Source organism: Lutra lutra, chromosome 8 (assembly GCF_902655055.1).
Source record: "Lutra lutra chromosome 8, mLutLut1.2, whole genome shotgun sequence".
Lineage (NCBI taxonomy): Eukaryota > Metazoa > Chordata > Mammalia > Carnivora > Mustelidae > Lutra > Lutra lutra.
Window position 1 is genome coordinate 45,818,480 of NC_062285.1, and position 12,245 is coordinate 45,830,724.

The 12,245-nt window shown below is 33.6% G+C and overlaps 1 protein-coding gene across 3 annotated transcripts in view; it reads right to left on the reverse strand.

Moving 5' to 3' along the window:
• Positions 1 to 12,245, reverse strand: part of MON2 (MON2 homolog, regulator of endosome-to-Golgi trafficking) — a 108,643-nt gene that overhangs the window by 8,853 nt on the left and 87,545 nt on the right. For all 3 annotated transcript variants that reach the window (XM_047740416.1, XM_047740415.1, XM_047740417.1), the window contains 3 exons: positions 6,726 to 6,786; positions 5,453 to 5,576; positions 2,314 to 2,521 (listed from right to left, as the gene is read on the reverse strand). In XM_047740416.1, the coding sequence (XP_047596372.1) occupies positions 2,314 to 2,521; positions 5,453 to 5,576; positions 6,726 to 6,786 (393 nt within the window). The remainder of the gene's footprint in view (positions 1 to 2,313; positions 2,522 to 5,452; positions 5,577 to 6,725; positions 6,787 to 12,245) is intronic.

Below are 12,245 nucleotides of genomic sequence, written 5' to 3' on the forward strand. Positions count from 1 at the left end.
TTTAATATATTTTATACATCCTTTTAAAGCTTCTCTACAAAAATTTTTTTTCCTTTTTAACTAACTAGTGCTAAAAGGGATTTGCCAAAGTTTAAATGGAAATAAAGACTACTACTACCTCCTGGCATATAATTTTACCATGCTGTTAAAAGGACATTTAAAATTACAATAATACAGGGACGTCTTGGTAGCGCAGTTGGTTAAGTGACCAACACTTGGTTTCAGCTCCCTGTGATCTCAAGGTCCTGATTTCAGGGTCCTGAGGTCATGATCTCAGGATCATGAGGTCAAGCCCTGTGTTGGTCTCTAAGCTCAGTGTGGAGTCTGCTTGACTCTCTCTTTCCCTCTCCCTCTGCCCTCTTGCACTCTCTCTGTCTCTCAAATAAATAAGTAAATCTTTTAAAAAAATTACAATAGTACTGGGGTGGGAAAAAAAGTATGATAGTACCTTTAAAGTTTCTAACACAACAAAAGAAACATGCTCAAAATTATCCTAAGGCACGATTATTTGGAGACATTAGCAATGAAGAATTAACTTGGGAGTAAAGGATCAAGAGTAGCTTGATTCCCTTCTTTCTCCCTAAATAGTCTCCTCAGTCCTGATACAAATCTGTGTTTTCATTCTACAAAAAAGATTTTTCTATTACTACGACAGTATATTTCAAGTTTCCTTTTTAAGCACAGAAGAATGTCATTGTGTTGCAATGTAGTTTAGAAAATAATGTAATGATATACAGAGTCAAACACAGGATGATACACTATAACACTTTTATAAGGCAACTATAAATAAGACTCAATTTAAAAGCAATAAACACTAAAAACATAAAAAGAAAAATTACTTTCTGAAATAAAATAATGTTATACTCTAATAAATAAAAAATATTCCAAGCAAAGCAACCTTATTACTGCTTTTCAAAGTATACTTCAGAGATCAATTCTGACAAATCAATTTTCAATTATGCCCATAACCAAATTACCAACACCTGTCTTTGGAACTTTTTCACATATAATTCTAAATATGAGAAGGTATAATTTATGTTTAAGAATTGGTAAGCATTGGTAATTAAAAAAACAGTAACAAATTATTATGTAGCTATTTTTCATTCATCAAATTTTAAAAACATAAATCATAAACTGGCAAATAATTTTAAAATGCTAAAAACTGAGGAAAAGGACATTTATATACTCCCCGGAGAACGTAAATTGGTAGAAATCTCAGGTAGGCAATTTATAATATACATATCAAAAGCTTTAAAAATGTCTTTATCTTCTGACAAGTCAATTCTCACTTCAAAAATTTGTTATAAGTAAATAAGAATATACACAAGGATTTAGGGGTGGTGATTTACCTCTCCAATGCTACCTTATGAGATGGAACCTATCATGATTTTCGTTAATTCTTTCTTGACTTTGACAACTTTGTCTTCCAATATTATTTTGTTTCATTTGTTTTGCCTTAAACTCTAATTCCCATATTAAAAAATAGACTGGTGACATAACCATAATTTATTATTGCATTTTTAAAAAAGATTTTATTTATTTATTTGACAGAGAGATAGATCACACGTAGGCAGAGAGGCAGTCAGAGAGAGAGGAGGAAGCAGGCTCCCCGCTGAGCAGAGAGCCCGATGCGGGCCTTGATCCCAGGACTCTGGGACCATGACCTGAGCCGAAGGCAGAGGCTTTAACCCACTGAGCCACCCAGGTGCCCTATTATTGCATTTTTTGATGAATTCTGATTTCTACCCCACATTTGATTAGCCGTGGCTTAGCAGAAAGACCTAGAGTCCATTTTACTAACACAGCATGGCTAAATGGGAAGCAAATTAGTCCAGGAACAAGGGCTTAATTAAGCAAGCCAGATGAAAAGAAGATCTAAGACATGGCTAGCTGACTTACAGAGAAATTTAAAAATAACTAAAACAAACTAGGAAGTTTGTGGAGTATGATTTACCATTATTTTCTCTCTAGAGAGAGTTACACCCATGTGCTCATACAGATCCATAAGTCCTTATCCAGAAATCCTTAAGAAGACATATTTTAGAACTCAAAATTTTCTTTTAAATCCCAAAAGGAAACTTGGTACATATACATTACTTAACCTCCATGAGCAGTCTGAAAGAGCACCCCATAATAAAACACACTAATATATCTGCAGCAAAACTTACAAATATTTACACTGTATAAAATAAAATTATAAACAGCTTCAGGTCACATCAAATCACTTATGAAAACAATTTGGTGCTCAGAGCTTTTTTTATTCGTAGTAATTACGATAACATATTTCCTTCATCTATAAAATAAAATCTATACCTTGGAAGAGGGCATTTACCACTTAATCTTTCATCCTCTATATAGCGATGAAGCACATCTTGAGATCTCTTTAAAAGCACTGAGAGTGCCATTCGTGAGATGTAGCCTTCTTGAGGTGTTGTGACTTTATTACTGAAGGAAAACTGGAGCAATGTTTCAAAACACATTTTAGAAAATTCCTCTCTCAAACGAATATCAATCTCTGCTTCTGTAAAATTGACAATTATTGATGGTTAACAAAAGGCTAAATTAATAACCTTAATGATAACAACTCTTAGCCAACTAGAAATAGAAGGAAATTCTTCAATTGATGAAAGCCATCTATGAAAAACTTACAGCGAAAAGCATATATATAACGATTTTCCTCCTTGCAAGATCAAAAGCAAGGCAAGACTGTCCACTCTCATCACTTCCTCATAATATTTTTCTTACCTAGACAAAGACAATTTTATACCCTTTTATCCCTTGACAGCACTATCAAATACTTCTCAATAGTTTTCCACAAGGTCAAACTTGCAATACTCTTTCTTTCTTTCTTCTTCCTCCCTCTCTCCCTTTCTGCCTTCCTCTTGGCAACATCTTTCCCAGAGCCAGACCTCTGCTCTAGTGTGGACTAGCTGCTCTCCAGACCTGCCATCCAGCTATATCCTCCAAATAGTCTCTGCCAAACCCTCAGAATTGTCTTTATTCTCTCTTGTTTTACACCCAACTTCCTAGATCCATGCCCTCTGTTTCTTTAGTTTACTCCTTTGTTTTCATGGAACACATTCTGGAGTACCTGAGAAAGACTGAATAGGAAGTAAAATTTGTCAGAACTTGCATTTCCAAGAACATCATTACTTTACTGTGGTACTCAAAGAAGTGTGTTACCTAGCATTAGCACCACCAGAGAACTCATTAGAAATGCACATTCACACATCCCACCCCAGACCTACTGAATCAGAAGCTCAGAGACTACAGCCCAGCAATAGCTTGCCCTTGGAACTGATTTTAATGCATGCTGACATTTGAGAATTACCATTCCGTGCTTATACTCTGACAACGGTGGGCCTACGTATAAAACTCCATGTTAAAAATCCTTTCCGACTATAACTCTGAAACCACTATGTCCATGTCTTTTAGCATCCAATGCTGCTACTCGGCCTTTTTTCTTTTCTTTCTGAAATCTTATAGAATCTTCTCTTTAGCCCAAGTACTCTGAAATTTCATGACAACATAAAATTTGTGGATCTTCCTATGGATCTTTTTTCTTCCACTGTTCTGGTTACTGAGTGGTCATTTTTAATCTGGAGACTGATTTCTTTGGTTTTATGTCTTTGATAATTTCCTCTTTTAGCTTTGTTCTGTATTTTCTCTTTCTGGAAGACCTATTGTCAGATATTAGACCCCTTGGATTCATTTTCTTTCTTTCTTCTCATATTGCCCACTTTTTTTTTTTCTTTCTCTGCTTTCAGGGTTATTTCCTTATATTTTCTTGCAACCCTTCACTGAACATGTTATTTTAGTGGTCATATTTTTAGTTTCTATGAGCTCTTTCTCATACTGATTGCTCCTTCTTAATAGCATTTTCTGTTTCATTGATGTAAAATCTTTTATCTCTTTGAACATCCTAATTATAATTGTGCTTTTTGGGAGTGGAATGTTTCTGTGGCCCTGAATTTACATTTCCTCTGGGTTTCTTTTCTTCCCTCTTCATCTGTTTTGGTTTTTCTCTTTCGTGTTGGAAGATTTTCTCTGAAAGCTTTGGCTATCAGGTCATACTTAAGAGTGGTAGACCAAAAATGATCCCTGGAACCTAAATCTTTATAAATTGGTCCATTTTAGCACAGAAGGCTTTCTATATATATGTTTTAAAAAGCCCTCCAAGTTCAAACTGAGAAGTTTGTGACATATAGCAAAGCCATTGGAAGAATGTCCATGTACCTGTTTTATCTTGGTATATTTAATATGTTAAATGGCAAGACAGAAACTGCTTGAAAAGGTATACATGGCAATTCAGTGGTCCTTATTTAGCTTAAAATATTTACATCTGACTACAAATAGTTTGTAATACTTTTATAAAAATGTATCTAGAAATTTTTATATACTCTTAATAATAAAAAGTTGACTTATTAACATATAAATATTATTTAATCTTTTTTTCTGAGATTTTTATATTTGTTAAATCTGCACTTATCAGATCACTTTTATCACTTATCTGGGCTGGGAAAAAGAACTACTGTAGTTTCTGAACGAAGCAGTATGAGAGACACCTAGTGGCCAAACTGTGAGCATTTACATGCTCTTTAAAGTGTTCAGCACAGTTCAGCAGAAGTTAGTCATGGCTCTGGTAAATTCCAGGGATAATGGATATGCATGGCACATATTTAAAATTTTTTAATCATCTCAAGAGAAAAGTCATGTAATGATACCACACAATTACATTTAGCAATTGAGCACAGGTTTAGAAAAAGAGAAATAAGCAAAATTTAAGTATTATCTCCCAATAAGGTAGCATGATAAAATGAAAAGAAGCATGGAATTCTTTTTAAGGATGAATTTGGCTTCCAGCTTTTAGATTATGGATAATTTTTCCAAACTTTTTAAACCTATTTCCCTCTGCAATATGGTGGAAACTATTCTCATAGAAACGTTGTGAGGAAACAGGTAACATTCTAGTGTAATAACCTGCACATAGTAAGCATTTACTAAACTTAGTTCCATTAACAATGTTATAGCATCTATTTGTTTTAACTGGTTAACTGTAATTTATAACTCTGAGCAATTGATATCAATATCTTTATTTCACAGATGACAAAACTGAGACTTATAGAAGTTAGCCAAACGCTAGGTGGTAGAATATACACTTATCCCTTCCCAATAATCCATGATTTCACAAAACTTTTAACTTGTGTCGGCCAACAGTGACTTAGGTAGATTTTGTAAGTGCTCTGCAATTTAATTCAAAACACATAATTCACAGAATATTCACATTTTCTCCGTATAAAACTTAATATTCTATCACATTCTTAAAATTTATCCGACAATTCTCAAGTTCACAATTTACCACAATCATAGGACTAAACATTTCTATAATCAGCCTCATCCAAAGTGCTTCAATAGTTACTAATATATTTAATAAATCATTAAAGTAACATACCCGTAAATGAAGATGACTGAGAGTGTATTGAGCCCTTATTAAGCATAGTCATTATCTGACCAACAAATTCCTTAGGAATAAAATTGGCATAAGGTAGTATCTCAGTGCTGATAAGCTGAACTACCTAAAACAAAAGAGGTAAACTCAAATGCATTTTTTTTCTTGAAAAAGACCAACACAAATGACAATTTCTAGACTAAAATCTAAATTTTATTTTAAAAGAAAATCGATTAAAGAATCTTTCTTAATAAAGTACACAAATATTTTAATGTTAACATACAGGATGGGTAGCCTATTTCACCTTAGTAATAATAATAATTTATTTTTTAATAATAAATTACAAAACAGTCAGTAATATAAACTGTTTACTATGCAGTCATTTTAATAAATGTTGATCTTATATGAAATGTATCCATGTTAGAATATCCAAAACAGATTTAAGAATAAATCTGGTTAAATCACCTTTTTAGAATCATAAACAATAAGCCAAAGAGAAAGTAAAGTTATATTCATTTTTGCTAAACAGCTCACTTCTAATATATAATGCGTTAATTTGTCCTTCGAAGAAAAAGGAGTTTACAAAAGTTTTAAAACACGGGACAAAAGGCAGTGTACACTTTAAAGTAGTTTACTTATTTGATTTACTTAAAAGATCCTTTATCCCACTTAAAGGAAAATCATCAAAACACCTCCCCCAACAAAGAACCCATAAAAAAACTACTTCCTTAAATTCCATTTACAATTAAAAAAAAAAAAAAAAAAAAAACACTCATTATGTGCCTCCAGAGTTCTAGAGGTTTTATCTACAGCTGGTTAAAAACAAAAACCTAGGGGCGCCTGGCTGGCTCAGTCAGTAGACTATGTAACACTTGATCTCAGGGCCGAGTTGAAGCCCCATGTTGGGCATAGAGCCTACTTAAAATATTCTAAACAACTTACTGATTAGTTTGAACCACTAACACCTGGTTTGCCAAACTATAGAGCAAACTCTCAAATACATGCTCAATAACTGACAGATTTTACTGAATCAATTGCTTTTTTAAATTATTAAATGAACACAACTTCGTATTTAGAGACAAAGCTAATAAGTATAAGGAAATCATGTCAGAGCTTTCAAAACTAACCTTTAATCTATGTGAGAGTTTTACTGCTTTTAAGTTTAATCTTAAACCTATTACTTTACTTTTTCTCTTAGCAATTTTATAGTTCCAACATTTCTACAATATGCTTTGCACAAATGGTTATGGGAAAATGTTTTAAATACCTTCCTCACCTCAACATCAATACTTTCATTTCTCTGAAATTCTTGAATAGAGAGATTATCTGGAGGTATGCTAAAAAAATAAACAAAACACTTGATTTTTAAAAGGTAAAATGTTCTCTGGAAATAAACAGCATTCAAATGACAAAAAGTATTTTCTCACCCAGATTAGACATTACCATTTATTTAAAAGAACAGTATTTTTAATTAAAGTTATTAGGATAAGTGATTAATTACAAACATGAATTTCTAGCTACAAAAATGCTTGGTGCAATCCTGAACTAAATAAAATCTGTAAAACTAAATTCCTTTCAGTACTAATGAATGAAAGAATAACGAAGAGTGAGGATATTACTATTATCTGTAATAACAACAAAAATTACCACTGACAATACCTGAATCCACTTATATTGCCAGTGAAGTGTCTTGGTTATCTGCTGAACTATTCAGGCAGAGACTGACCATTAATCACTAATTTGTAATAAACACAATATATTAAAGATCTTTACAATAAAAAAGAGAACATCTAGGGGAAAAAAAAGCAGAAAATTGTTCCAGCAAGATCACTGGAAATCAACATTCTGTGAGTACCAAGATGAATTTTAAACCACGTGACTCTTAATAAGAATGAACAGTAAAATGGTATTAAACTTGTGAAGCAGTGAAAAATAAACTACTTGAAAACTGCTGAGAATCAGATGTTAATGCCTATTACAATAATAGTAACAGTTAAAGTTACAGAGCCAGCCAATGTACAAAGAGCTTTATTTGTATTACTTCCTATGACTGAACAGTAACCACATGTAGTATTATCCTCATGTAATTGACAGAAGAAGAAACCGAGGCTTTGAATGCTAGTAATATGACCAAGAATGTATTATAAGCAAATGACAAGGTCAGAATTTGACCCTAAACTTCTCTGATGTTCGAGCTTAAATCCTTCTCTTTCATGTTGTAAATGCAAAAATAGTGTTATCATATTTAGGATTAAAGGCATAGTGTACACTTTTATATCTAGGGCTATTTTTGCTTTATTTGGTATTATTTGGTTTTTCTGTTTACAAGTATTTTTCTATTTACTAGTATTTCCTATTCACAAGTATTAGAATATACACACAAGTATTAGAATATACACACACACAAATGTACTCTACTATGGTTACCAGATCTTTGTTTGAATCTATTTTTCATTCAACAAATTACTGAGTACCAAATACTCTGTATTAGGCACTCTACGAGCCAGCTGTGAACAAGATGGACCCAGTCCCTGTTGCATGAAACGTGCATTTTGGTGTGCAAATCCTAAACTATAATCCAGTAGTAGGAAACTACAGAAAAAGTTTTAAAGACATGTACCCAAATTTGTACCAATGGTGGGAATTTTATAACCACTACTACTAAAGTAGCTTCACAGAATCTTTCTGTATCTCTAGAGATAAAACTGTTTAACTCTAATTTATAATCAAGTAAGGTAAGTGTTCACTGATACAAAAAAATTCTGAAGATGGTGGAGGTAACTAAGGATGGGCTGATTAGCAATTTAAAAAAAGTTTATTAGGAACAGACACTAATAATATTAATGTTATTGGAATCGTATAGCAGAAACACTTAAATGGATATATATTTTTAAAGATTTTATTTATTTATTTATTTATTTAACAGAGAGAGAGAGATCACAAGTAGGCAGAGAGGCAGGCAGAGAGAGAGGGGGAAGCAGGCTCCCCAATGAGCAGAGAGCCCGATGCGGGGCTCGATCCCAGGACCCTGAGATCACGACCTGAGCTGAAGGCAGAGGCTTAACCCACTGAGCCACCCAGGCACCCCACTTAAATGGATTTTTAAAATACTTTATAAATACTTTATAATACTTTAAAAGAAGGTAGCACACAAAGTCAGAAACTCAAAAGTTCATTACTCCTAATCCCAGTGATCAATAAAATTGGGAAATTATTTGATCGTGCATAGATTACGTATTCTGATCTCAAAACCCAAACTAACTGTTATACTTTAACTTAGAGTTAGTATCCTTACTAAACACTTTGAGCATATAAAAAAACACTGCTTGAATTTTTTAAAAACACTAATGATTAACACAGTTTACCTATAAAGTGTAAGTAGAGACTGCCAATAATCCAGGCAGAAATGGGCCATATAAGATCTTTAAATTCTCTAAGACTGAGGTTAGTAAGTTAGCAATTTTTTAAAAATTATTTTTATGAAACTTCATTTGAAATAAAAGAGCCTTCAAACTGATAAAGTATTATTTGTAATTTCTGTCAGTTCTCTCTGCATGATACATTAAAAAAATATATATTAAGATACAATTTCGTATACAATAAATTTCACCTTTTAAAATGTATAATTCAGTCCTTTTTAATATATTCACAAAGTTGTACCATTTTCAATTCTAGAGTATTTTCATCACTCCTGAAGACATTCTGTACTTTTAGCAGTCACTCCTCATTGTCTTCTCCTCCCACCTGTGGCCATTAATTTACTTTGTCTCCATGCATTTGCCTACTCTGGATATACTATATAAATGAGATCATACACTATATAGCTTTTCATCTCTGGTTTCTTTCACTTAGCATAATATCTTCAAGATTCATCTATGTTGTAGCATGCATGCATCAGTATTTTATCTCTTTTTATGGCTGAATATTCCATTCTATGGACAGACCACATTTAATTTATCCACTCAACAGCTGATAAACACATTTGCATTTTTTTCATTTTTTAGCTTATGAAAAATACTGCTATGAACATTAGTGAACAAGTTTTTGTGTGAATATGTTTCACCTGATTCCTTTTGGGAACTACTTGGTGATTTTAAACTTAAGGTCCACTGACCACTAATTGTATGAATTCTCACTAGCCCAAGTGTATTCTACAAAATAAATACATTTCAGTACTTTAAGGAGGACTGAATGATCCTAATAAACCTCAAGTGTCTACCTGATCACAATGTTTATGTTTTTCATCTTTAATCATGTATTTTCTTTTTCTCACTTATTTACTTATCATAACCCTCAATTATATCCAAAGTCCTTGTTTTCTTCTAGCTAATTTTGTTTTTTTTTTTAAGATTTTATTTATTTATTTCACAGATAGAGATCACAAGTAGGCAGAAAGGCAGGCAGAGAGAGAGAGAGAGGAGGAAGCAGGCTCCCTGCTGAGTGGAGAGCCCCATACAGGGCTTGATCCCAGCACCCTGGAATCATGACCCAAGCCGAAAGCAGAGGCTTTAACCCACTGAGCCACCCAGGGGACCCTTGGTTTTATTTGTATTTCTTTGTTACACTGCCTTGCAAAACAGTTTACAGACCAAAAAGAAGCTAAGAAATATCAGAGAAAGGCATGGTTATTCACAGTCTTAGAGTATTTATTAAAGAAGTTAAAGGATTTATAAATGTTCCAAGATAAAATATACTCAAATATTAGTATTATCTAAAAACCTATGTCTTGTTACTCTAAGCAACGTTCTGAAACACCACTGTTCAAATACTAGTGATGGACTTCAGTTATAGAACAAGTATATATGTGACATAAAACAAAATTTTGTGATTTCCAAAGTAATCAATTATTTGGAAAACAAAAACAAAAGCCCTCTCATGAAATAAAAATACACATCATTTTTACGTTCTCTTCATGAGCACTGCATTTTTAACTTCAACCAACTAATGAAAGCATTCAATTTGAGCCTTAAAATATTTTTGGACTATGAAATAAAAACTAAACTGGCTTTATCCATTTTACCTGCTGTCATGCTGATGAAAAATTTAAGTGAAAATGTATAAACTAGTGGGACTTCTACAACTAATCAATTCATTTCATTTTATAATTAAGAAAAATGATGCCTACTGAAGGGAAACAACCAGTTCAAGGTCAGCAGAAAGTAGGTGGCAGAGTCCAAAGCAGGTCATGGGTTTCCTGACTCTCAGAATAGGGTAGCAGAAGGCTTAAATCTGTAACTAAAATAATCACAACTTAGAATGCTGATTCTGTGTTAATGACAGCAGAATTTAGTGCCTTTATTATTTTCTAGCCATTATAAGCAATTCCAAATTTAGAAGTAAATTTCTACTCCCAGTTATTTAGAGTTTGGGTCTTTAAAACTCTGGTTTGAAATATGGCTGCTTCATGGGAAGGGATATGTATAATATCACTTTCTCTGAAGGAAAAGAAATAACAATAATGAGGTTAATAAAAGTGGTAGCAAGCATTTTTAAAGCACTCATGTGCCAGCTACTACTCTAAGCAGTCACTTTTCTTAGTGACTTAATACTTGGGTGTCTGGGTGGCCAAGTCTTGATTTCAGCTCAAATCATGATCTCGGGATTGTGAGACAGAGCCCCTTGTTGGGCTTCATGCTGGGCGTGGAGCCTGCATAAGATTCTCTCTCACCCTTCCCCTCTGCCCTTCCCGCACCTACTCTAAAATAATAAAAATAAAATAAGTGACATAATACTCTAAGCAGTCACTTAATTTAAGTGACTTAACCCTCATAGTAACCCTATGAGTTAGGTAGCATTATCATTCCTACTTAACAGATGAAAATATCTCAATTACAAAGTAACTGTTGGGATTTGAATCCAGGTGGCCCAACCCATGAGTCAGTGCACTACACTGGTTGCTTCTTAAGCAATATGATTTTTTAACATACCCAATACACTCAAATCTTTATTATAAGTAGGGCCATTGTTGGGCAAAAGACTCCAATGAAGTTATAGTACAGCTGCATTAACACAAAACGACAAGAGATGTATAGTATCTATTATTAGGACTTTGATTTCACTTTCTACTTTCCTGCACAAAAACAAACAAAAATCATTTCATAAAACTGAATTTAATAAAAATATGAAACAAGAAACTTGAGAATAAGTAAGATGGTGTGGAAAGACTCAGCCATAGTAAAAGATTCTTTTTTTTTTTTTTTTTTCAGATTTTTATTTACATGTTTGAGAGAGCAAAAGAGAGAGACAGAAAGAGCACACAAGCAAGGTAAAGGGCAGAGGGAGAAGCAGACTCCCTGCTGAGCAGGGAGCCAGATGAGGGGCTCTGATCCTGAGACTACAGGATCACGAACTGAACAAAGACAGATGCTTAACTGACCGAGCCACCCAGGTATCCCAGGAAAAGAAATTCTTTTTTTTTTTTTTTTTTAAAGATTTTATTTATTTATTTGTCAGAGAGAGAGAGAGAGCGAGCACAGGCAGACAGAGTGGCAGGCAGAGGCAGAGGGAGAAGCAGTCTCCCCACAGAACAAGGAGCCTGATGTGGGACTCAATCCCAGGACGCTGGGATCATGACCTGAGCCGAAGGCAGTGGCTTAACCAACTGAGCCACCCAGGCGTCCAAGGAAAAGAAATTCTTAAAGAAAAGTTTACTCATTGCTAAAAAACCTGCTCTAAAAGCTTGTATTGATAAACCAACATGCATATACAGACAGAGAACTGGGAAAGAAAAAGTATAAATTTCCAAACCTACTTGATTTATACAAATTAACATAGTGATTTTACAGAAAGGAGTCCA